Raw genomic sequence first — 26,401 nt, 5'->3', positions numbered from 1 at the left:
GCAGATATATTACAAGAGATGGTCAGAGACTGCAGATCTATTACAAGGGATGGTCAGAGACTGCAGATATATTACAAGAGATGGTCAGAGACTGCAGATCTATTACAAGAGATGGTCAGAGACTGCCAACATGCTACAGAAGAGATTAGGGACAGAGAGGACGTAACGCCGGATACAGTTATAGAGACTGCAATGGTATTTTTTTCGTGATTCCTAGATTTGGGCTTTGGGGGGTCGATGTCAATAGTTGGACGTGTTTGGATGACATCATGTCTGCGACTCTTCTGAGGTCATTCACAGTTCATTGGTGGGACAGTTAACCTCCTCCTGACCTGTGTTTGATCCATTTCTAGCAGGCTTTGTATTCCTATAGACTTGTAGGCCCCGAATCCGAATTATTCCTCATATTATACCTCAGGAAAAAAATGAAGACTAAGAAGAGGAGGAGCTATTCTCCCTCCCCCCTCCCGCGGCTCTGGTCTCCAACCTCAACCTTCAGCTCTGCAGCCACTACAAATCTGGCCAAACACTGAGCAAGACTTGGCCAGATCAGCCGGGAACGGGCAAATTTCCCTCCCCCCACTCATCAGAATTCGATTGTTTTATTGACTTCTCTCAAAGGAACATGATTGAAAATTTTCCATTGGCTGGCGGCTGCAGTCATTGATCCGTTTACCCCCCTAACCTTCACCTACACCCCCCTAACCTCCGCTTACACACCCCCCTAACCTCCACATTGGTGGGTCCTTCTTTCAGTATACAGTGCCCCGGTGGTGAGGGGGGGGTGGGGTGGATTGGGTTGGATTGGGTGGGGGTGGAACAGAACTACAGAAAGAAAGGAAATTGGATTGGGCAATAGACAGAACAAGTCCTATAACCAGAAGTAGCGTCCCTTATGTTTGGTATACATCGGGTTTCGGGGTTGTCCTCTGAGCAGAGCTTGTCCATATTGTCTGTAGACTTTATTCTAAACAGCTGGCAATGGCTGTTCTGTTACATCCTTCCTAGAACATCCCCGCTCCTTTGTGTGGATGGAGGAATCTGTTGGTGGGAAAAAAATCTAACAGTATATGACCAGCTTTAGACTCTATGGGGGAAATCAACAAAGAGTGGTGCAAGCCCGATCCTGCCCCACTCTTCACACACTGATAATAGGGCTGACAGTGCTCCTAATTACCAAAAGGGGGCGCAAGACTCTTTATTATTTGAAGTGATCCGTTCTCCATTGTGCCGTGTCTGTGACCAGCAGCCAAGAAACGCAGAGCTGGAGAGACAACTCTTCACCTTCCCTGGATCCTAAGGAGGAGGAGAAGGAGGACGCTTTTCAGCTTTGTGCCGGCTCTGCCTACACCCCCCTAACCTCCCCCTACACCCCCCCCTAACCTCCCCCTACACCCCCACCTAACCTCCCCCTACACCCCCACCTACACACCCCTAACCTCCACCTACACCCCCCCTAACCTCCCCCTACATCCCCCTAACTTCCCCCTACACCCCCTAACTTCCCCCTACACCCCCCTAACCACCCCTACACCCCCCTAACCCCCACCTACAAACCCCCCTAACCCCCACCTACACACCCCTAACCTCCCCCTACACCCTCCTAACCTCCACATACACCCCCCTAATCCCCACCTACACACCCCCCTAACCCCCACCTACACCCCTAACCTCCCCCTACACCCCCCTAACCTCCGCCTACACCCTCTAACCTCCCCATACACCCCCCTTACCTCCACCTAGACACCCCCCTAACCTTTGCTGTCATTAATGTGTTAAAGTTCATGGCGCCATGACTCAGCCGCATGCAATGGTTCAGCCATTATTGGGTTAACAGGCAGTGGGGAGGCGACATGGCGGATCTCTGTGGCCTGTCAACCACCCTCTGAAAAGTAAATGGAAAAGAAAGGTCCCTGCAATAGTAGAGCTTTTAGGCTCCATTCACACTTGTGCAACCTTAGACTCAAAAGGTCGCATGACAAGTTGCAGACCCTGTGGCTTGCGTCTGAAGTGAGTGACTTGCCTGTGGCTGGGGACAGCAGTGAGTGACTGGCCTGTGGCTGGGGTCAGCAGTCAGTGACTGTGGCCTGTGGCTGGGGATAGCAGTGAGTGACTGTGGCTGGGGATAGCAGTGAGTGACTGTGGCTGGGGTCAGCAGCGAGTGACTGGCCTGTGGCTGGGGACAGCAGTGAGTGACTGTGGCTGGGGATAGCAGTGAGTGACTGTGGCTGGGGTCAGCAGGGAGTGACTGGCCTGTGGCTGGGGTCATCAGTGAGTGACTGGCCTGTGGCTGGGGGTGTGCAGTGAGTGACTGGCCTGTGGCTGGGGGTGTGCAGTGAGTGGCTGTGGCCTGTGGCTGGGGGTATGCAGTGAGTGACTGGCCTGTGGCTGGGGGTGTGCAGTGAGTGACTGTGGCCTGTGGCTGGGGGTGTGCAGTGAGTGACTGGCCTGTGGCTGGGGGTGTGCAGTGAGTGACTGGCCTGTGGCTGGGGGTGTGCAGTGAGTGACTGTGGCCTGTGGCTGGGGGTGTGCAGTGAGTGACTGTGGCCTGTGGCTGGGGGTGTGCAGTGAGTGACTGGCCTGTGGCTGGGGGTGTGCAGTGAGTGACTGGCCTGTGGCTGGGGGTGTGCAGTGAGTGACTGGCCTGTGGCTGGGGGTGTGCAGTGAGTGACTGGCCTGTGGCTGGGGGTGTGCAGTGAGTGACTGGCCTGTGGCTGGGGGTGTGCAGTGAGTGACTGGCCTGTGGCTGGGGGTGTGCAGTGAGTGACTGGCCTGTGGCTGGGGGTGTGCAGTGAGTGACTGGCCTGTGGCTGGGGGTGTGCAGTGAGTGACTGGCCTGTGGCTGGGGGTGTGCAGTGAGTGACTGGCCTGTGGCTGGGGGTGTGCAGTGAGTGACTGGCCTGTGGCTGGGGGTGTGCAGTGAGTGACTGGCCTGTGGCTGGGGGTGTGCAGTGAGTGACTGGCCTGTGGCTGGGGGTGTGCAGTGAGTGGCTGTGGCCTGTGGCTGGGGGTATGCAGTGAGTGACTGGCCTGTGGCTGGGGGTGTGCAGTGAGTGACTGGCCTGTGGCTGGGGGTGTGCAGTGAGTGACTGTGGCCTGTGGCTGGGGGTGTGCAGTGAGTGACTGTGGCCTGTGGCTGGGGGTGTGCAGTGAGTGACTGGCCTGTGGCTGGGGGTGTGCAGTGAGTGACTGGCCTGTGGCTGGGGGTGTGCAGTGAGTGACTGGCCTGTGGCTGGGGGTGTGCAGTGAGTGACTGGCCTGTGGCTGGGGGTGTGCAGTGAGTGACTGGCCTGTGGCTGGGGGTGTGCAGTGAGTGACTGGCCTGTGGCTGGGGGTGTGCAGTGAGTGACTGGCCTGTGGCTGGGGGTGTGCAGTGAGTGACTGGCCTGTGGCTGGGGGTGTGCAGTGAGTGACTGTGGCCTGTGGCTGGGGGTGTGCAGTGAGTGACTGTGGCCTGTGGCTGGGGGTGTGCAGTGAGTGACTGGCCTGTGGCTGGGGGTGTGCAGTGAGTGACTGGCCTGTGGCTGGGGGTGTGCAGTGAGTGACTGGCCTGTGGCTGGGGGTGTGCAGTGAGTGACTGGCCTGTGGCTGGGGGTGTGCAGTGAGTGACTGGCCTGTGGCTGGGGGTGTGCAGTGAGTGACTGGCCTGTGGCTGGGGGTGTGCAGTGAGTGACTGGCCTGTGGCTGGGGGTGTGCAGTGAGTGACTGGCCTGTGGCTGGGGGTGTGCAGTGAGTGACTGGCCTGTGGCTGGGGGTGTGCAGTGAGTGACTGGCCTGTGGCTGGGGGTGTGCAGTGAGTGACTGGCCTGTGGCTGGGGACAGCAGTGAGGGACTGTGGCCTGTGGCTGGGGGTGTGCAGTGACTGACTGTGGCTGGGGGTGTGCAGTGAGTGACTGTGGCCTGTGGCTGGGGGTGTGCAGTGAGTGACTGGCCTGTGGCTGGGCACAGCAGTGAGTGACTGGCCTGTGGCTGGGGGTGTGCAGTGAGTGACTGGCCTGTGGCTGGGGACAGCAGTGAGGGACTGTGGCCTGTGGCTGGGGGTGTGCAGTGAGTGACTGGCCTGTGACTGGGGGTGTGCAGTGAATGTCTCAGGGTTGTTTAGCATTGGAAGCCGATTGCAGTAGGTCTGGTTTCAGTTATTCGGTGGAGTTTTAGGGCCTCGCTCCCCTGAGTTGGATGCGTTCGCTCGTTCTGATCCGGTTTTATGGGTTCCTGCGTGGTTTATGCCGGTAATGGCTTTTCCATGGATTGGAGAACGCGCGGTGGGCAGGTTGCCGTCTGTTAAGTGAAGAGGCTCCGGCGTCTCGGAATTGGCACTCCATGGCGGGTTACGTAGAGTTCAGCCTGCTCAGATTTAGCTGCGCTGTCTCCCCGATGGCGGATTCTCGCCTGTCATTACATTGTTTTCCCGTCTTTTTGCTATTTGAACTTGGATGGTAATCAGTAATAAATGTGTATGGAGAGCCGTGAGTCATTCTTCTGGGACACCGCCGCCTCCTTCTCTTTATTTGCTTTCCTTTCGGGGTCACGGCTCTCCGTTATGAAACCTTCTGGATTTTACTATTTCCAAATGTCGAAGAAAAGGATTCTTAAAGCAAACCTGGGCTCTGCCTGTGAGGGGCGATACAGCGCTTGGCTCTATCCCCCCCCCCCTGAGCTGTACTCTCACCCCCCCCCCCCCAAACCGCTCTTGTCCTTCCCCCCCAAACTGAGATTGGCCTTCCCCTAAGCTGCACCTGACCCCCGAGCTGCACCCTCCCCTCCCCCCCGAGTTGCACTTGGCCTTCCCCCTGAGCTGCACCTGACCCCACCCTCAGAGCTGCACCCCCCCCCCCCCAGCTGCACCTCACCTTCCCCCTAAGTTTCACCTTAACTTCCCTCTGAGCTGCACCCTCCTCCCCCCCCCCTCAGAGCTGCACCCTCACCCCCCCCCCCCAGCTGCACCTCACCTTCCCCCTAAGTTTCACCTTAACTTCCCTCTGAGCTGCACCCTCCCCCCTCAGAGCTGCATCCTCACCCCCCCCCCAGCTGCACCTCACCTTCCCCCTAAGTTTCACCTTAACTTCCCTCTGAGCTGCACCCTCATTCCCCCCCCTCAGAGCTGCACCCTCACCCCCCCCCCCCCCAGCTGCACCTCACCTTCCCCCGAAGTTTCACCTTAACGTCCCTCTGAGTTGCACCCTCCTCCCCCCCCCCCTCAGAGCTGCACCCTCACCCCCCCCCCCAGCTGCACCTCACCTTCCCCCGAAGTTTCACCTTAACTTCCCTCTGAGCTGCCCCTGACCTCCCCCATGAGCTGCACCTGACCTCCCCTGACCTTTCCCCTCGAGCTGCACCTGACCTCCCCCAAGCTGAATCTGACTTTCTCCCCAGAGCTGTACCCATGCCCCCCCCTCCCCTCTGAGCTGCACCCTCCCCTCCCCCCCCCCCCGAGCTGCACCAACCTGTTCTCAGCTACATTTCCCAATGACTTGTACAGGCAGAGGCAGCTTTGAGGTGATACTGACCCCCTATTCATATTCCACTCACATAAAATGTTATCTAGTGCTGAACCCCAAAATCTGCATCCTGTGTATAGATATTATTCGTACAATCAGATTGGACGGAGCGCCTCCCGTGTCTGGACATGTATGGACCGTGCTCAGCACCCGGGCAGCCATGTACTTCTCACCCCGTCTCACCGCCAGGACATAATGTGCAGATTTCCTGCTGTAAGGTTCAGAGTGGGGGAGAAGAACGAGCGTAAAGTGTGACTAAGGCGATTGTGAGACGGATCTTGTCTTCCATGCCGAGCAAATCCACATCTGTTCCCTTCTAAGAGACGGATCCGATGTCCTCATTCCCTCCGCCCAATCCTGCGTCTGTGTCCGGGACTAACAAAGAGCCACCCAATCCTGCGTCTGTGTCCGGGACTAACGAGGAACCGCCCAATCCTGCGTCTGTGTCCGGGACTAACGAAGAGCCACCCAATCCTGCGTCTGTGTCCGGGACTAACGAAGAGCCACCCAATCCTGCGTCTGTGTCCGGGACTAACGAGGAGCCGCCCAATCCTGCGTCTATGTCCGGAACTAACAAAGAGCCTCCCAATCCTGCGTCTGTGTCCGGGACTAACGAAGAGCCACCCAATCCTGCGTCTGTGTCCGGGACTAACGAGGAGCCGCCCAATCCTGCGTCTGTGTCCGGGACTAACGAAGAGCCACCCAATCCTGCGTCTGTGTCCGGGACTAACGAAGAGCCACCCAATCCTGCGTCTGTGTCCGGGTCTAACGAGGAGCCGCCCAATCCTGCGTCTGTGTCCGGCACTAACGGGGAGCCGCCCAATCCTGCGTCTGTGTCCGGGACTAACAGGGAGCCTCCCAATCCTGCGTCTGTGTCCGGGACTAACGAAGAGCCACCAAATCCTGCGTCTGTGTCCGGGACTAACGAAGAGCCACCAAATCCTGCGTCTGTGTCCGGGACTAACGGGGAGCCTCCCAATCCTGCGTCTGTGTCCGGGACTAACGAAGAGCCACCCAATCCTGCGTCTGTGTCCGGGACTAACGGGGAGCCTCCCAATCCTGCGTCTGTGTCTGGGACTAACGGGGAGCCTCCCAATCCTGTCTCTGTGTCTGGGACTAACGGGGAGCCTCCCAATCCTGTCTCTGTGTCCGGGACTAACGAGGAGCCGCCCAATCCTGCGTCTGTGTCCGGGACTAACAAGGAGCCTCCCAATCCTGCGTCTATGTCCGGGACTAACGAGGAGCCTCCCAATCCTGCGTCTGTGTCCGGGACTAACAAGGAGCCTCCCAATCCTGCGTCTATGTCCGGGACTAACGGGGAGCCTCCCAATCCTGCGTCTGTGTCCGGGACTAACGGGGAGCCTCCCAATCCTGCGTCTGTGTCCGGGACTAACGGGGAGCCTCCCAATCCTGCGTCTGTGTCCGGGACTAACGAGGAGCCTCCCAATCCTGCATCTATGTCCGGGACTAACGGGGAGCCTCCCAATCCTGCGTCTATGTCCGGGACTAACGGGGAGCCTCCCAATCCTGCATCTATGTCCGGGACTAACGGGGAGCCTCCCAATCCTGCGTCTGTGTCCGGGACTAATGAAGAGCCTCCCAGTCCTGCATCTGCAGTGATACTTCATGGAGGAACTCTAAAGCTGAACTCCGGCAGATTGAATACCGATCGGTTCATCAGTAATAGATAGGAAGGAGAACAGATTTATATTTCTTCTGTGTCTTCCTGTTTTCTGGCCTAGGCCACAATGATGTCATCCATCCCAGGATTCTTCATGGGGAGGGGCTTTCTTGGCTAAGCCACACCCTCCTGCCTGTGCTTGGGGCAGATGGATTACAGGAAGTAATTGCAACATGAATCATCTGCCCTTACTCAAGATGGCCGCTGTTGGAAATGTTACAGGGGGTTGTTTTTCAAAGTGATTTCTAAGCAGAATAAAGCATGGAGACATGGATGGATGGATGGATGGATGAAGACATGGATGGATGGAGACATGGATGGATGGAGACATGGATGAATGGAGACATGGATGGGATGGAGACATGGATGGATGGAGACATGGATGGATGGAGACATGGATGAATGGAGACATGGATGGATGGAGACATGGATGAATGGAGACATGGATGGGATGGAGACATGGATGGATGGAGACATGGATGAATGGAGACATGGATGGGATGGAGACATGGATGTCATGGAGACATAGATAGATGGAGACATGGATGGGATGGATACATGGATGAATGGATAGAGAGATGGATGGATGGGATGGATGGAGTCATGGAAGGGATGGATGGATGGAGAGATGGATGGATGGTTGTGATTTTGGTAGGATTCGGTGTGTCGCACATAAGGCAGTCTTTCTATTGACTTCAATGGGCTCCCCTTATGCATGTTTGTTGCCCAAAATAAGCCCCTCCTCCTTTTTGGTCCCACGCGCTTCCTGCATATTTTAATGGTGCCGTTGTCTTTGGTTGCTGAGCGACAATCGCTGTAAAATCGCTTTGTGTTTGTGGCGCCATACAGAATGAATCGCACCCAATGCTGGGATTGGAGGATCATGCAGACCCTATAGTGTGAATGGGACCCCTGTGAGTCGATAATGTGCGGCACATCGATCGTATTTTGTATGAAGGAGATCGATTGTATTGTGTGTGGAGGAGACTCCTGATCCTGGGAGGAGATCGATCGTATTTTGTATGAAGGAGATCGATTGTATTGTGTGTGGAGGAGACTCCTGATCCTGGGAGGAGATCGATCGTATTTTGTATGAAGGAGATCGATTGTATTGTGTGTGGAGGAGACTCCTGATCCTGGGAGGAGAGGCTCCGGCGTTGAGCGGGTTAATTCCTCAGCGCCCTCTCCATGAACCCGCCTGACTCTCCCTCTGGGGTCATCCCAAGTTCACCGCCTCCTGTGTGCGATCCGCCTGTAACACTAAACTATTAGCAGCGGGCACCTGCTGGGACAGCTTCACAGGGGGTCCTGGGGGGGAGGGGGAGGGGGGGCAGACTTCTGCAGAGATAAAAGCAGCAGGGGGTTCCCTCCGGGATAAGCAGCCGCACTCACAGCCAATCAGAGGGCTTTACAGATTATCCAACTGACACGCAATGCCTGGCTAAGCCCACCTAATAATAGGATTCGGGGTCCTTAGATAAAGTCAATCAGCCTCCAGATAACAACATTCTACAGCGCCTTGAAAAAGTATTCACACCCCCTGAAATTTCCACATTCTCTCATGTTACACCCATAAATGTATTTTATTGGGATTTTATGTGATAGACCGACACAAAGTGGCCATAATTGTGAAGTGGAAGGAAAATGATAAATGATACAAATAAATCTGTGAAAAGTGTGGCTGCATTTGTATTCACCCCCCGGAGTCAATACTTTGTAGCTCCGCCTTTCCCTGCAATTACAGCTGGGAGTCTTTTTGGGGATGTCTCTACCAGCTTTGCACATCTAGAGAGGACATTTCTGCCCATTCTTCTCTGCAGAATATCTCATCTCTGTCAGATTGGATGGAGAGCGTCTGTGAACAGCAATTTTCAAGTCTTACCACAGATTCTCAATGTGATTTAGGTCTGGACTGTGACTGGGCCATTCTAACACATGAAACCATTCCATTGTAGCTCTGGCTGGATGTTTCGGGTCGTTGTCCTGCTGGAAGGGGAACCTCCCCCCAGTCTCACGTCTTTTGCAGGGTTCAGGAGTGCGTTATGTACAGAGAGCAGGGTTTAGGGACACTATGCACAGTGTGCAACCTTAAACACCCCCACCACCACAAAGCATTCTTGCATCTCTATCTCCTACCTGGCCCAGCTTTAGTACCTCCCTTTGTAGGCGGCTCTAGTACTTCCCTGCGTAGGCAGCTCTAGTACCTCCCTGCGTAGGCGGCTCTAGTGCTTCCCTGCGTAGGCGGCTCTAGTGCTTCCCTGCGTAGGCGGCTCTAGTACTTCCCTGCGTAGGCGGCTCTAGTACTTCCCTGCATAGGTGGCTCTAGTACTTCCCTGTGTAGGCGGCTCTAGTACTTCCCTGCGTAAGCGGCTCTAGTACTTCCCTGCGTAGGCGGCTCTAGTACTTCCCTGCGTAGGCGGCTCTAGTACTTCCCTGCGTAGGCGGCTCTAGTACTTCCCTGTGTAGGCGGCTCTAGTACTTCCCTGCGTAGGCGGCTCTAGTACCTCCCTGTGTAGGCAACTCTAGGACCTCCCTGTGTAGGTGGCTCTAGTACTTCTCTGTGTAGGCGGCTCTAGTACTTCCCTGCGTAAGCGGCTCTAGTACTTCCCTGCGTAAGCGGCTCTAGTACTTCCCTGCGTAAGCGGCTCTAGTACTTCCCTGCGTAAGCGGCTCTAGTACCTCCCTCTGTAGGTGGCTCTAGTACCGCCCTGTGTAGGTGGCTCTAGTACCGCCCTGTGTAGGTGGCTCTAGTACCTCCCTGTGTAGGTGGCTCTAGTACCCCCTCCTATGTAGGTGGCTCTAGTACCTGCCTGTGTAGGTGGCTCTAGTACCTCCCTGTGTAGGTGGCTCTAGTACCTCCCTGTGTAGGTGGCTCTAGTACCCCCCCTCCTATGTAGGTGGCTCTAGTACCCCCCCTCCTATGTAGGTGGCTCTAGTACCCCCCCTCCTATGTAGGTGGCTCTAGTACCCCCCCTCCTATGTAGGTGGCTCTAGTACCCCCCCTCCTATGTAGGTGGCTCTAGTACCCCCCCTCCTATGTAGGTGGCTCTGTCTCGCTTTGCAGGAAGATTGTTCTCTCCCTCACATTCGGGAGATCTGTCCCCACCATAAGTGTGTGTAGGGATCGGTTAGATCCGGGAGCTGCTGAGAGCCAAGCTGTCCCTTGGGAACACAGAAGGCTTCTGTGGCAGCGGGGAGCGGAGGGTGAGAGCCGAAATGTCACTGGTACTCCCAAAAATGTCAGTCAAGGGTCCGATCTGTCCGCCGCAATGTCGCAGTCCTGCAAAAAGAATCGCAGATCGCCGCCATTACTAGTAAAAAAAAAAAAAAAGCAATAAAAATAACAGAAATCTTTCCCTTTGTTAGTAAACGCAATAACTTTTGCGCAAACCGATAAAAATACGCTTATTGCGATTTTTTTTTTTTTACCAAACATAGGTAGCAGAAAACAAATTGGCCAAAAATGTTAAATTTTGATTTTTACATTTTTTGGATGGGAATTTCATATAAAAAAATGTGAAAAATATTATTTCAAAATTTACGCTCTTTTTTGTTTATAGCGCATGATCAAAAAATCGCACAGGTGATCAAATACCACCAAAAAAAATCTCTGTTTGTGGGGAAAAAAGGACGTTAATTTCATTTGGGTACAGCGTCGCACGACCGCGCAATTGTCCGTTAAATTCACGCAGTGCCGAATCGCAAAATAGGCCCTGGTCAGGAAGGGGGTAAAATCTTCCAGGGCTTAAGTGGTTAACCTAAACGACCTCAACACCAACGTATAGAATATCGTTCTTTTGCAAAGCCAATCACAGCCAATCAGAGGGCTTTACAGATTATCCAACTGACACGCAATGCCGTGTTTTTCAAACGGTATTTTTCGTTCACATTATCGATTATCGCTCATTGATGGCTGGGCATTAACGAATAGAATATCGGCCGATCGCTCGCTGGACGGAAATTTTCGGCCGATTTACTTATCGTGTATTCCGGCTATAACTCCTCGCTTTGACACGTCCGGTGATGGAAGTGACACGGAATCCCCAGATTTACTCCTCAGAACTCTTTCTTTCTTTCTCATCCTCTCCTCTAATCCGGCGCTTGGATTTCTTTGGGAAGGTGAACTTTTCACCCAGACAATATGGATTTTACAAAGAAAAGGTAATCCTTATCTGGCCATGAAATGGGATTTGGTGCAGGGAGCAGATGTCAGCTTGGAGAGTGAAGGAGCCTGCAGGGTGCCGGCCTCCCCGTCACACCTGTGTACACACTTCCTTCAGGAGACGATCCTCCACCTCCCTGACCTTTTCCTAATCCTTTTACCGCCAATTATTCCTTCAATTTAAATAAAATCATATTATAGGCTAATTGTTTGTTTGCACCTTGGCTGGAGTCGCCGAGGTCACCGAGAGTTCTCCTCGCATGTTTGGAAGTCTCCAAATATTTCCCTTCTACAGAAGTTAGAATTACTCCCATAGGAGGCCAGCCTCTCCCACCCCCAATCAGAATCTTCCCGAATCCCAGGCTCCAGGATCTGAAACCCTCGTATTTCACAGATTTATAGATAAGAAAACCACTTCCCCTCTGGAAGATTTACTCCCCTTCATGACCAGGCCATTGTTTGTGATACGGCACTGCGTTACTTTAATGGACAATTGCGCGGTCATGTGACGCTGTACCCAAATAAAATTGATGTCCTTTTTTCCCCACAAACAGAGATTTCTTTTGGTGGAATTTCATCACCTCGGCGGTGTGACCGGGTGCAGTGCAGGACATCGATGTGACCGGGTCCAGTGCGGGACATCGGTGTGACCGGGTCCAGTGCGGGACATCGGTGTGACGGGGTGCAGTGCGGGACATCGGTGTGACCGGGTGCAGTGCGGGACATCGGTGTGACGTGGTGCAGTGCGGGACATCGGTGTGACGTGGTGCAGTGCGGGACATCGGTGTGACCGGGTGCAGTGCAGGACATCGGTGTGACGTGGTGCAGTGCGGGACATCGGTGTGACGTGGTGCAGTGCGGGACATCGGTGTGACGTGGTGCAGTGCGGGACATCGGTGTGACGTGGTGCAGTGCGGGACATCGGTGTGACGTGGTGCAGTGCGGGACATCGGTGTGACGTGGTGCAGTGCGGGACATCGGTGTGACGTGGTGCAGTGCGGGACATCGGTGTGACGTGGTGCAGTGCGGGACATCGGTGTGACCGGGTGCAGTGCTGGACATCGGTGTGACCGGGTGCAGTGCTGGACATCGGTGTGACCGGGTGCAGTGCGGGACATCGGTGTGACGTGGTGCAGTGCGGGACATCGGTGTGACGTGGTGCAGTGCGGGACATCTGTGTGACGTGGTGCAGTGCGGGACATCGGTGTGACGTGGTGCAGTGCGGGACATCGGTGTGACGTGGTGCAGTGCGGGACATCGGTGTGACGTGGTGCAGTGCGGGACATCGGTGTGACGTGGTGCAGTGCGGGACATCGGTGTGACGTGGTGCAGTGCGGGACATCGGTGTGACGTGGTGCAGTGCGGGACATCGGTGTGACCGGGTGCAGTGCAGGACATCGGTGTGACGTGGTGCAGTGCGGGACATCGGTGTGACGTGGTGCAGTGCGGGACATCGGTGTGACCGGGTGCAGTGCGGGACATTGGTGTGACCGGGTGCAGTGCTGGACATCGGTGTGACCGGGTGCAGTGCTGGACATCGGTGTGACCGGGTGCAGTGCGGGACATCTGTGTGACCGGGTGCAGTGCGGGACATCTGTGTGACCGGGTGCAGTGCTGGACATCGGTGTGACCGGGTGCAGTGCGGGACATCTGTGTGACCGGGTGCAGTGCGGGACATCTGTGTGACCGGGTGCAGTGCTGGACATCGGTGTGACCGGGTCCAGTGCTGGACATCGGTGTGACCGGGTCCCATTGAGGTTGGCCTGTATTAGCACAATGCATGGCCATGGCTTTGGTTGTATCTCCTATAAATTCTCTGGTGAGGAAGAGTCTGGGACTGGTTGTATCTCCTATAAATGCTCTGGTGAGGACGAGTCGGGGACTGGTTGTATCTCCTATAAATTCTGTGGTGAGGACAAGTCGGGGACTGGTTGTATCTGACATCAATGTTCTGGTGAGGACAAGTTGGGGACTGGTTGTATCTCCTATAAATTCTCTGGTGAGGACGAGTCAGGGACTGGTTGTATCTCCTATAAATTCTCTGGTGAGGACGAGTCAGGGACTGGTTGTATCTCCTATAAATTCTCTGGTGAGGACGAGTCAGGGACTGGTTGTATCTCCTATACATGCTCTGGTGAGGACGAGTGGGGGACTGGCTGTATTTGCTATCAATGTTCTGGTGAGGACGAGTCGGGGACTGGTTGTATCTCCTATACATGCTCTGGTGAGGACGAGTCGGGGACTGGCTGTATTTGCTATCAATGTTCTGGTGAGGACGAGTCAGGGACTGGTTGTATCTCCTTTAAATTCTCTGGTGAGGACGAGTCGGGGACTGGCTGTATTTGCTATCAATGTTCTGGTGAGGACGAGTCAGGGACTGGTTGTATCTCCTATAAATTCTCTGGTGAGGACGAGTCGGGGACTGGTTGTATCTCCTATAAATGCTCTGAGCAGTAAAAAGTCTGTTCTGGGCCTTCTATTGGTTGTCCTTTTCTTCCTGTATATCTCTTGTGATTTGATGGTTTCTCTTACGTCTTCCACAATCTCTGTACAATACGATAACTGCGCTTCTAAATGGCATTCCTTGGAGTTTGCAGAGAGGTGAAGCGGGGGTCGTCCTGTGTAAGTGATATCTTCTGCTGACATTGTAGAACATCGATCATCTCCTTCCCTGATTACTGTACTCTGGGCTCCTCCATTATACAATCAGTCCGTCCGGGAATGAAACGAGGAAACGGGATTATTTATGCGATGTGCTGTGTATGGATTGTGTCAGACGTGGGGTCATGTTGACGCAAACCAGATTGGATGTTACACCTTCTGTTTTATATGGAAGTTATCTGCTTCTGATTAATGGAGGAATGTGAAAACAGAGGCGTTCTGTAAAACAACCAATCACAATCCGACTCACCATAAACACACTCCAATCAGAATCCGACCGACCATAAACACGCTGATCTCCTCCAACCATAAACACACTCCAATCATAATCCGACTGACCATAAGCACGCTGATCTCCAATCATAATCCGACTGATGAGGAACGCAGCAGAAGTGGGTGGTAGGAGGAGAAACGCGGGAGAAGGGGGTGGTAGGAGGAGGAACGCGGGAGAAGGGGGTGGTAGGAGGAGGAACGCGGGAGAAGGGGGTGGTAGGAGGAGGAACGTGGGAGAAGGGGGTTGTAGTTGGAGGAACGCGGGAGAAGGGGGTGGTAGGAGGAGGAACGCGGTAGAAGGGGGTGGTAGGAGGAGGAAGGCTGGAGAAGGGGGTGGTAGGAGTAGTAACGTTGGAGAAAGGGGTGGTAGTAGTAGGAACGTTGTAGAAGGGGGTGGTAGGAGGAGAAATGCGGGAAAAGGGGGTGGTAGGAGGAGGAACGTTGGAGAAGGGGGTGGTAGGAGGAGGAACGCGGGAGAAGGTGTTGGTAGGAGGAGGAACGCGGGAGAAGGGGGTGGTAGGAGGAGGAACGCGGGAGAAGGGGGTGGTAGGAGGAGGAACGCGGGAGAAGGGGGTGGTAGGAGGAGGAATGCTGGAGAAGGGGGTGGTAGGAGGAGGAATGCTGGAGAAGGGGGTGGTAGGAGGAGGAATGCGGGAGAAGGGGGTGGTAGGAGGAGGAATGCAGGAAAAGGGGGTGGTAGGAGGAGGAACGCGGGAGAAGGGGGTGGTAGGAGAAGGAACGCGGGAGAGGGGGGTGGTAGGAGGAGGAACGCGGGAGAGGGGGGTGGTAGGAGGAGGAACGCGGGAGAAGGGGGTGGTAGGAGGAGGAACGCGGGAGAAGGGGGTGGTAGGAGGAGGAACGCGGGAGAAGGGGGTGGTAGGAGGAGGAACGCTGGAGAAGGGGGTGGTAGGAGGAACATTGGAGAAAGGGGGTGGTAGGAGGAACGTTGGAGAAGGGGGTGGTAGGAGGAGGAACGCTGGAGAAGGGGGTGGTAGGAGGAACGTTGGAGAAGGGGGTGGTAGGAGGAGGAACGCTGGAGAAGGGGGTGGTAGGAGGAGGAACGCGGGAGAAGGGGGTGGTAGGAGGAGGAACGCGGGAGAAGGGGGTGGTAGGAGGAGGAACGCGGGAGAAGGGGGTGGTAGGAGGAGGAATGCTGGAGAAGGGGGTGGTAGGAGGAGGAATGCTGGAGAAGGGGGTGGTAGGAGGAATGTTGGAGAAGGGGGTGGTAGGAGGAGGAATGCGGGAGAAGGGGGTGGTAGGAGGAGGAATGCAGGAAAAGGGGGTGGTAGGAGGAGGAACGCGGGAGAAGGGGGTGGTAGGAGGAGGAACGCGGGAGAGGGGGGTGGTAGGAGGAGGAACGCGGGAGAGGGGGGTGGTAGGAGGAGGAACGCGGGAGAAGGGGGTGGTAGGAGGAGGAACGCGGGAGAAGGGGGTGGTAGGAGGAGGAACGCGGGAGAAGGGGGTGGTAGGAGGAGGAACGCTGGAGAAGGGGGTGGTAGGAGGAACATTGGAGAAAGGGGGTGGTAGGAGGAACGTTGGAGAAGGGGGTGGTAGGAGGAGGAACGCTGGAGAAGGGGGTGGTAGGAGGAACGTTGGAGAAGGGGGTGGTAGGAGGAGGAACGCTGGAGAAGGGGGTGGTAGGAGGAACGTTGGAGAAGGGGGTGGTAGGAGGAGGAACGCGGGAGAAGGGGGTGGTAGGAGGAGGAACGCGGGAGAAGGGGGTGGTAGGAGGAGGAACGCGGGAGAAGGGGGTGGTAGGAGGAGGAATGCTGGAGAAGGGGGTGGTAGGAGGAGGAACGCTGGAGAAGGGGGTGGTAGGAGGAACATTGGAGAAAGGGGGTGGTAGGAGGAGGAATGCGGGAAAAGGGGGTGGTAGGAGGAGGAATGCGGGAAAAGGGGGTGGTAGGAGGAGGAATGCGGGAGAAGGGAGTGGTAGGAGGAGGAACGCTGGAGAAGGGGGTGGTAGGAGGAAGAACGCGGGAGAAGGGGGTGGTAGGAGGAAGAACGTGGGAGAAGGGGGTGGTAGGAGGAGGAACGCGGGAAAAGCGGGTGGTAGGAGGAGGAACGCTGGAAAAGGGGGTGGTAGGAGGAGGAACGCGGGAAAAGGGGGTGGTAGGAGGAGGAACGCGGGAGAAGGGGGTGATAGGAGGAGGAACGTGGGAGAAGGGGGTGGTAGGAGGAGGAACGCTGGAGAAGGGGGTGGTAGGAGGAGGAACATGGGAAAAGGGGGTGGTAGGAGGAGGAACGCTGGAGAAGGGGGTGGTAGGAGGAGGAACATGGGAAAAGGGGGTGGTAGGAGGAGGAGGAACGTGGCGGGGGGAAGACAGGTGAGCATAAATCCTCTTCTTCTGCAGATTGTGCCATGTTTCTAAACCTTGTGTCAGGCGTGTGATGTGTGTAGGGAATGCAGGCCTTAGGTGTATGGTTAGTTTTTGGGCGAAGCACATGAGAGAAGAGGAGCGTGTTGGGGTGTAAGTAGCTATATGGAACCATAAAGTTGGCTATGTTGATAAACGCAGGTTTTCTTTTGGTTTATAGAAGACGAGATGAATCCAGAGTACTCTGTCCTTAGCTATCCCATTGTGCTCTCAGAATCCTTTGTCATTTAGGTACACAAGGTATATGAATGTATTAATATGGTAAAAAAAAGAGATGTAAATCAGTTTAATAAAATAAAATTGATATAAATCTTTAGTTTCCTTTTACTTAGGGTCCCAATACTCTGATCAGCTGAGGAATTCTAGGAGCAGCATACAGACGTATTTTCCTTCTCATGCTGCCTTATTTTCTCCTCACTGATATTTTTGTATATTTTATGGTTTATGAAGCCGGAGGAGAGATGTTCGTAGATATTAGTCAGAGGAATGAGTTGGGTTCCATCTTGTGATTTCTAATCCTCAATCGTTACTGTACTGTGATTGGCTGAATGTAAGTGATTCGAAGGTTTCCTTTCTGTTGCAGTTTGCTGGAACTCTCTCTGATGGTCTCGGGAAGACGATGGACAACAGACACCAGACAGAGCGGGAATACATTCGATATCACGCCGCCACGAGTGGAGAACATCTGGTGGCCGGGATTCATGGACTTGCTCACGGTATGTGAACCAATGAAATGTGTAAATTCTTCACTACCAATGGAAGAGTTACACTGAGGAGTCTAAAAGTTTATAAAAGGACTTCAAGGGGTCATTTTCTGAACTCAGAACTATTTGTAGACGGTTCATCCACTTATCAGTGGCCTTCAGAAGATCTCACTTCTCATATGTGATGTCTTTTGCCACCATCCCCCACATTCCTTGCTGCCTGTTCTCAACGTCCATTTTGTAGAGCCAGCCGTTGCCCCTGGTGATGGTGAACTTGAATTTTGTTGAGTATCTATATTGGCTTGAGCAAATTAAAAATGATCTAGTAAAATGTATTGCCGTTGGAGGGGGTCCCCCTCTTAGCTTGGTTGGCATTAACCACTTAAGCCCCGGAAGATTTTAGCCCCTTCCTGACCAGGGCCTATTTTGCGATTCGGCACTGCGGGACTTTAATGGACAATTGTGCGGTCGTGCGACGCTGTACCCAAACGAATTTGACGTCCTTTTTTTCCCACATACAGAGCTTTCTTTTGGTGGTATTTGATCACCTGTGTGATTTTTTGATCATGCGCTATAAACAAAAAAAGAGCGACAATTTTGCAAAAATAACAATATTTTTCAAATTTTTTTATATGAAATTCCCCAAAAAAAATGTAAAAATGAAAATGTTTTAACATTTTCGGCCAATTTGTTTTATGCTACATATTTTTAGTAAAAAAAAATTGCAAAAAGCGTATTTTGATTGGTTTGCGCAAAAATTATTGCGTTTACTAACAAAGGGAAAGATTTTTGTCATTTTTTGTGTTTTTTTTTTAACGCGTAATGGCGGAGATCTGCGATTTTTTTTTTGCGGGACTGCAACATTGCAGCGGACAGATCGGACCCCTGACTGACATTTTCGACACTTTTGGGGGTACCAGTGACATTACTACAGTAATCAGTGCTATACATATGCACTGTTACTGTAAAAATGACACTGGCAGTGAAGGAGTTAACTGTATTGGAGAGGGAGGGGTTAAGTGTGTCCCTAGGGGCGTGATTCTAACTGTGATTGGATGTGGCTTGAGGTGTAAGAACAGAGATCAATGGTCCTACATAGTAGAACCGTATGATCACTATTCCTACACAGGGGAGAATGACAGGCGGCTTGTTTACATTACCTGCCTGCCTTTCTCCCGCTCTAACGGACGATCATGAGTGCCCGGTGGACATTGGGTCCGCCGGGCACACGCATGGGGGGGGGTCCGTGACCGCGCGGGAGTGGGAGCGCGCCTCCGGCAGCGGGCGCTCGCTCCCTAGAGCCTCACAGGCTAGCGACGTACCCATACGTCGCTTTGCCTGTGAGGGGCAAGCGGTTAAATCTACAAAGTCGACGTTCAGCACCAGGCTTAAAATGCACTCTTCGATTCCATTGGAGGTGGAATTGTAGATGATGGTGCATGGGCTCCTGAACGGGTTTTATCAGCACAGGGTCAGGTAGGTGTGTCACCTGTGCGAGGCCAAGCTGGTGAGAGGGCCGCCCTTACACCTCTTGTCCTCTTCCTCCTGGGGGTAATGACGGGGTATACCAGCACACAGAGTGGCACAGGTCCTTGTAGGAGATCCAGTTCTGAATATCTTGGAAGTAGATGCAGAGCAGGAACCGGTCACCTGGTCGAGAGATACTGAATCTAAGATATGAAGGCAGATGTAAGCAAAAACCAGGCACCAGGAGTACAAAGTCAGGAACCAGGAACAGAGCCGGGCCAAGGTCACCATCAAGCGAACAATGGAAGTACCGAAACAGCAGGCAGGAAACAAGGTCAGGTCACAAGCCAAAGTCAGCGACAGAGGTTGAGGAACAAACAGGATAAACAAGCCAGGTTATTATTATACAGGATTTATATAGCGCCAACAGTTTGCGCAGTGCTTTGTGAGGGAAGACAATACAATTCAATACAGGAGGAATCAGAGGGCCTGGCTCATTAGAGCTTACAATCTAGAAGGTTAGGATTCAGATGAGCATTGGATCCGGTCACAAGCAGAAGGTGTGGACAACTACTCCTCAATGAAGCTGAGTCCTGAAAGGCTTTAAATGAGCCACAAGGCGCCAAAGTCTAATAAACAAGCACGCTCACTCATATAAGCACATGCACAATGCTAATGCTCATGCACACGAGCCCATATAGATGTGTGCAGGGTCCTAATGCTGTGCACAGTTCTATGGACTGTAATGCATGCACATTCCTTGGAGTAAGGCCTTGAGCATGACTTCCTGTCGGTATAAAACTCTCTAGTAATTCTGAGAGAATTAACTTCTCTAGAAGTGGCAGGAGTTCAACATGAAACGCGTTGCCGGTGTAATCATTTCATTCTTATAATAAAGCCTGTTTGATGATACATTCCTCGACATTATGTCCATCCATTGATGGCATTCTAATACTCATCCTGCATTACATTGGTTTCTGGAGAACTACAAATCTATCTCCAGCATCCCACCAGCCTCAGACTTCTGCTGAGGACATTGCAATGTTGGACCTTCATAAACATTGACTGTGACCAGAAATCCAAAGGCTTCTGTGGAGACCAACTCCATGTTAGGTTGTAGATGCTCTGAGTATTATCAGATTCTACAGATGGAAAAGTAGTCATCTTCTTGCTTCTACAATACCTATTGAGCCACCGAATTAGTGCCCACCCCCCACCCCATCCTTATTTCTATCACTCCCACAGAACCAGTATGGGGTGTCACATTGTGAAGGGAGATTAGGGCACCCCCCCCCCCCACCTCACTTCTTCACTGCGGTCAAGGAGAATAATATTTATTATCCTGTTCGATTTGACTCACCGACATATTAGAAACGTCCATCAATAAAACTGGGAAGGACAAAACCCAACGTTTGGCCCCCTCCGGTGTCATTCCAAGTCTCTGGCCGGATTTCTATGGTCAGAAGAGTGATGGGCAGTTGACTCATAGTGGCCCGTTGGATCTTGCAGAATAACAACAGCTGATCCTGATGACTCCACCCACTTTCAATATTAAAGGAATTCCTCATGTTGAAGTTGTCAGCCTGCCGTTGAACTCCTTAGTTGGCTGTTGGGCGCCTACTGCAGATTTAGCCAGAAAAAGCCAACTGAAGGAGCTTCCACCGCAGGCTGACAACTCTACTGCAAGGCCTCAGAGCTTCCACCGCATGCTGACAACTCCACTGCAAGGCATCAGAGCTTCCACCGCAGGCTGACAACTCCACTGCAAGGCATCAGAGCTTCCACCGCAGGCTGACAACTCTACTGCAAGGCATCAGAGCTTCCACCGCCGGCTGACAACTCTACTGCAAGGCATCAGAGCTTCCACCGCAGGCTGACAACTCTACAGCAAGGCCTCAGAGCTTCCACCGCAGGCTGACAACTCTACTGCAAGGCATCAGAGCTTCCACCGCAGGCTGACAACTCTACTCCCAAGGCATCAGAGCTTCCACCGCAGGCTGACAACTCTACTCCCAAGGCATCAGAGCTTCCACCGCAGGCTGACAACTCTACTGCAAGGCCTCAGAGCTTCCACCGCAGGCTGACAACTCCACTGCAAGGCATCAGAGCTTCCACCGCAGGCTGACAACTCTACTGCAAGGCCTCAGAGCTTCCACCGCATGCTGACAACTCCACTGCAAGGCATCAGAGCTTCCACCACAGGCTGACAACTCCACTGCAAGGCATCAGAGCTTCCACCGCAGGCTGACAACTCCACTGCAAGGCATCAGAGCTTCCACCGCAGGCTGACAACTCTACTGCAAGGCCTCAGAGCTTCCACCGCAGGCTGACAACTCTACTGCAAGGCCTCAGAGCTTCCACCGCAGGCTGACAACTCTACTGCAAGGCCTCAGAGCTTCCACCGCAGGCTGACAACTCTACTGCAAGGCCTCAGAGCTTCCACCGCAGGCTGACAACTCTACTTCAAGGCCTCGGAGCTTCCAGCGCAGGCTGACAACTCCACTGCAAGGCATCAGAGCTTCCACCGCAGGCTGACAACTCTACTCCCAAGGCATCAGAGCTTCCACCGCAGGCTGACAACTCTACTGCAAGGCATCAGAGCTTCCACCGCAGGCTGACAACTCTACTGCAAGGCCTCAGAGCTTCCACCGCAGGCTGACAACTCTACTGCAAGGCCTCAGAGCTTCCACCGCAGGCTGACAACTCTACTGCAAGGCATCAGAGCTTCCACCGCAGGCTGACAACTCCACTGCAAGGCCTCAGAGCTTCCACCGCAGGCTGACAACTTTACTGCAAGGCCTCAGAGCTTCCACCGCAGGCTAACCACTCTACTGCAAGGCCTCAGAGCTTCCACCGCAGGCTGACAACTCTACTGCAAGGCATCAGAGCTTCCACTGCAGGCTGACAACTCTACTGCAAGGCCTCAGAGCTTCCACCGCAGGCTGACAACTCCACTGCAAGGCATCAGAGCTTCCACCGCAGGCTGACAACTCTACTGCAAGGCCTCAGAGCTTCCACCGCAGGCTGACAACTCCACTGCAAGGCCTCAGAGCTTCCACCGCAGGCTGACAACTCCACTGCAAGGCATCAGAGCTTCCACCGCAGGCTGACAACTCTACTCCCAAGGCATCAGAGCTTCCACCGCAGGCTGACAACTCCACTGCAAGGCATCAGAGCTTCCACCGCAGGCTGACAACTCTACTCCCAAGGCATCAGAGCTTCCACCGCAGGCTGACAACTCTACTGCAAGGCATCAGAGCTTCCACCGCAGGCTGACAACTCTACTGCAAGGCCTCAGAGCTTCCACCGCAGGCTGACAACTCCACTGCAAGGCCTCAGAGCTTCCACCGCAGGCTGACAACTCTACTGCAAGGCCTCAGAGCTTCCACCGCAGGCTGACCACTCTACTGCAAGGCCTCAGAGCTTCCACCGCAGGCTGACAACTCTACTGCAAGGCATCAGAGCTTCCACCGCAGGCTGACAACTCTACTGCAAGGCCTCAGAGCTTCCACCGCAGGCTGACAACTCTACTGCAAGGCCTCAGAGCTTCCACCGCAGGCTGACAACTCTACTGCAAGGCCTCAGAGCTTCCACCGCAGGCTGACAACTCTACTGCAAGGCATCAAAGCTTCCACCGCAGGCTGACAACTCTACTGCAAGGCATCAGAGCTTCCACCGCAGGCTGACAACTCTACTGCAAGGCATCAGAGCTTCCACCGCAGGCTGACAACTCTACTGCAAGGCATCAGAGCTTCCACCGCAGGCTGACAACTCTACTGCAAGGCCTCAGAGCTTCCACCGCAGGCTGACAACTCTACTGCAAGGCATCGGCATGCAGCCGGAAGTTCTGCCACTGGCAGGATCTCCAAGTGAGAAACTTTGCAACAGATTAACAAACAAGTTCACATGAAGAACTATTCCAGGCATGGGAAGTTTTACATATTTACGTGCTTTCAATAAATCTCTTCCGGGCAGTGGAGCTTAGCAGCGTCATTTCCTGTCAAACCACCGTGGAACGCACGCCGGCAGCGCCACGGAAATAGAGGGACAAGCTGCATAGGACTACTAAATGCTGTTCAATGCTATCTTTTAATGCTACTTTTGTGAGTATTTTTTTATATTCTTTGATTTAAATAAACCCTACGGGCTTCACTATGCATGGCTTCTTCCCTTTCTTTTATAAAATCTGCTTTGGAGAGAGAGAGAGGAGACTAACTAAGGAGCCATCCTAAGCTGTGCATGTTATCCATCCATCCATCCACATAAGGGATATCTTATATGCCTGGGTAGCTGCATTTATCCTGCAATCCGAACTAGGAACATCATATACGCTCAAGGCTCATTTATATTTTCTATCTGGTGAGTGCATCCCCATTGGGGGCCCCCCCCCCCCTTTGTTTCTTGAAGAGCACCTGGGCACTTTAAAGGATTTGAGCTCCTTTTTGGCACTTTAGTTTCGTTGAGAGAAACCATATTTTGGACTGCACTGAATCCACTTGCACTTTATATGGCTTTTGTATGGACACTTATTTATTGCACTTTATTGATTTATTTTTTATTCATTGATTATGAATGTATTTTTGCTGCAGTATATTTATTAATTTTTTATCTGTTAGCGCTGTCTATTTATATCTTTTAACAATATATCTCTGTATATACCATACCTGTGAGATCCCTCTAGAACAGGAGACTCCAAACATAGGGCCAGTTCACTGTCCTTCAAACTTTAAGAAGGCCGGACTGTGGCCAGTGGGAGTAGAAAATGTCCTGGCATCAATGGGAGTAAACAATTCCCCTATGATTGGTATTAGAGGGAGTCAAAGTGCCCCATTATTTGTATCGATGGGAGGAATAGTACCCCATCATTGGTGTCAGTGGGAGGAATAGTGCCCCATCATTGGTGTCAGTGGGGGGAATAATGTCCCATCATTGGTGTCAGTGGGAGGAATAGTGCCCCATCATTGGTGTCAGTGGGAGGAATAGTACCCCATCATTAGTGTCAGTGGGAGGAATAGTGCCCCATCATTAGTGTCAGTGGGAGGAATAGTACCCCATCATTGGTGTCAGTGGGAGGAATAGTGTCCCATCATTGGTATCAGTGGGAGGAATAGTGCCCCATCATTGGTGTCAGTGGGAGGAATAGTGTCCCATCATTGGTATCAGTGGGAGGAATAGTGCCCCATCATTGGTGTCAGTGGGAGGAATAGTGTCCCATCATTGGTGTCAGTGGGAGGAATAGTGTCCCATCATTGGTGTCAGTGGGAGGAATAGTACCCCATCATTAGTGTCAGTGGGAGGAATAGTACCCCATCATTGGTGTCAGTGGGAGGAATAGTACCCCATCATTGGTGTCAGTGGGAGGAATAGTGTCCCATCATTGGTGTCAGTGGGAGGAATAGTACCCCATCATTAGTGTCAGTGGGAGGAATAGTGCCCCATCATTAGTGTCAGTGGGAGGAATAGTGTCCCATCATTGGTGTCAGTGGGAGGAATAGTGTCCCATCATTGGTGTCAGTGGGAGGAATAGTGTCCCATCATTGGTATCAGTGGGAGGAATAGTGCCCCATCATTGGTGTCAGTGGGAGGAATAGTGTCCCATCATTGGTGTCAGTGGGAGGAATAGTGTCCCATCATTGGTGTCAGTGGGAGGAATAGTACCCCATCATTAGTGTCAGTGGGAGGAATAGTACCCCATCATTGGTGTCAGTGGGAGGAATAGTACCCCATCATTGGTGTCAGTGGGAGGAATAGTGTCCCATCATTGGTGTCAGTGGGAGGAATAGTACCCCATCATTAGTGTCAGTGGGAGGAATAGTGCCCCATCATTAGTGTCAGTGGGAGGAATAGTGTCCCATCATTGGTGTCAGTGGGAGGAATAGTGTCCCATCATTGGTATCAGTGGGAGGAATAGTGTCCCATCATTGGTGTCAGTGGGAGGAATAGTGTCCCATCATTGGTGTCAGTGGGAGGAATAGTGTCCCCATCATTGGTGTCAGTGGGAGGAATAGTGTCCCCATCATTGGTGTCAGTGGGAGGAATAGTGTCCCCATCATTGGTGTCAGTGGGAGGAATAGTGTCCCATCATTGGTGTCAGTGGGAGGAATAGTGCCCCATGGATGGATCCAATAATAACCGAGCGTTTCCTTGCAGGTATCATTGGTGGGCTGACCAGTGTGATCACCTCCACGGTGGAAGGTGTGAAGAATGAAGGAGGGGTCAGCGGCTTCATCTCCGGCTTAGGAAAGGGGCTGGTGGGGACCGTCACTAAACCTGTGGCCGGAGCTCTGGATTTTGCCTCGGAAACGGCTCAGGCAGTGAGAGACACGGCAACGCTCAGCGGACACAGGTCAGTAACACGGCAACGCTCAGCATACACGGGTCAGTAACACGGCCACGCTCAGCGGACACTAGTCAGTAACACGGCAACGCTCAGCGGACACAGGTCAGTAACACGGCAACGCTCAGCGGACACGGGTCAGTAACACGGCAACACTCAGCAGACACGGGTCAGTAACACGGCAACGCTCAGCAGACACGGGTCAGTAACACGGCAACGCTCAGCGGACACGGGTCAGTAACACGGCAACACTCAGCAGACACGGGTCAGTAACACGGCAACGCTCAGCGGACACGGGTCAGTAACACGGCAACACTCAGCAGACACGGGTCAGTAACACGGCAACACTCAGCATACACGGGTCAGTAACACGGCAACACTCAGCAGACACAGGTCAGTAACACGGCAACACTCAGCAGACACAGGTCAGTAACACGGCAACACTCAGCATACACGGGTCAGTAACACGGCAACACTCAGCAGACACGGGTCAGTAACACGGCAACGCTCAGCAGACATGGCTCAGTAGCACGGCAACACTTAGCAGACACGGTTCAGTAGCAGATGTCTGAGGAACCTGGAAGGCGAGTGTATTTCATGTGACCGTCTTCCCTATGACCCATCCACACTGGGAGAAACTTTGTGAACTTTTATTCATGTCTTTGTTTAAGGCGGAATCTGTAGAAACATCTCAGGTACCTAAATCTGCCCTAAAATTACACAGCAACACCCAGACTGGAAGAGGGGCGGTCATTTAGGGCTCATCATCAGTTTACTGCTTAACCTTCATTGTCCAATCACAGCCTTCGGTGGGTCCCGGAGCCGGTTGTATTGTTTGATTAGATTGTAGTCTGCAGGGGGGTCAATACCTGGCAAATACTGATACAAAGCCAAGTCCATAGAGACATGACTGTCCCCCCCCCCCCACTATGTACAAAGCCAGCTCCAGACCAAAGACATGGTGTGACCAATTGGGTGTGGAGGAACTCGGGTGCCCTGTAAAACGGCTCAATCTCCCACAAACACCCTCCAAAATCTTCTGGAAAGTCTTCCCAGAAGAGTGGAGGATGTTATTGTCACATAGTGGGCAACTCCATAAAGACATGATGTGACCCAGGTTGGTGTGGAGGGACTCAATTGTCCTATATGGAGCCCTGACCTCATCCCTACTGATCACCTGACCTCATCCCTACTGATCACCTGACCTCATCCCTACTGATCACCTGACCTCATCCCTACT

The 26,401-nt window shown here is 53.1% G+C and overlaps 2 protein-coding genes across 2 annotated transcripts in view; one reads left to right on the top strand and one right to left on the bottom strand.

Moving 5' to 3' along the window:
- Positions 1-26,401, bottom strand: part of CFAP107 (cilia and flagella associated protein 107) — a 498,422-nt gene that overhangs the window by 237,547 nt on the left and 234,474 nt on the right. The gene's annotated exons all lie outside the window — the stretch shown is intronic.
- VPS13D (vacuolar protein sorting 13 homolog D) overlaps positions 1-26,401 on the top strand; it is a 431,274-nt gene that overhangs the window by 358,151 nt on the left and 46,722 nt on the right. Inside the window, exons 65-66 of the mRNA XM_082274036.1 lie at positions 17,237-17,369; positions 24,975-25,170. Of these exons, the coding sequence (XP_082130162.1) occupies positions 17,237-17,369; positions 24,975-25,170 (329 nt within the window). The remainder of the gene's footprint in view (positions 1-17,236; positions 17,370-24,974; positions 25,171-26,401) is intronic.

Source organism: Pelophylax lessonae (assembly GCF_965119305.1).
Source record: "Pelophylax lessonae genome assembly, chromosome: 12".
Classification (NCBI taxonomy): Eukaryota; Metazoa; Chordata; class Amphibia; order Anura; family Ranidae; genus Pelophylax; species Pelophylax lessonae.
The sequence above is the reverse complement of the archived record's forward strand: the minus strand, read 5'-3'. Positions and strand labels throughout refer to the sequence as shown.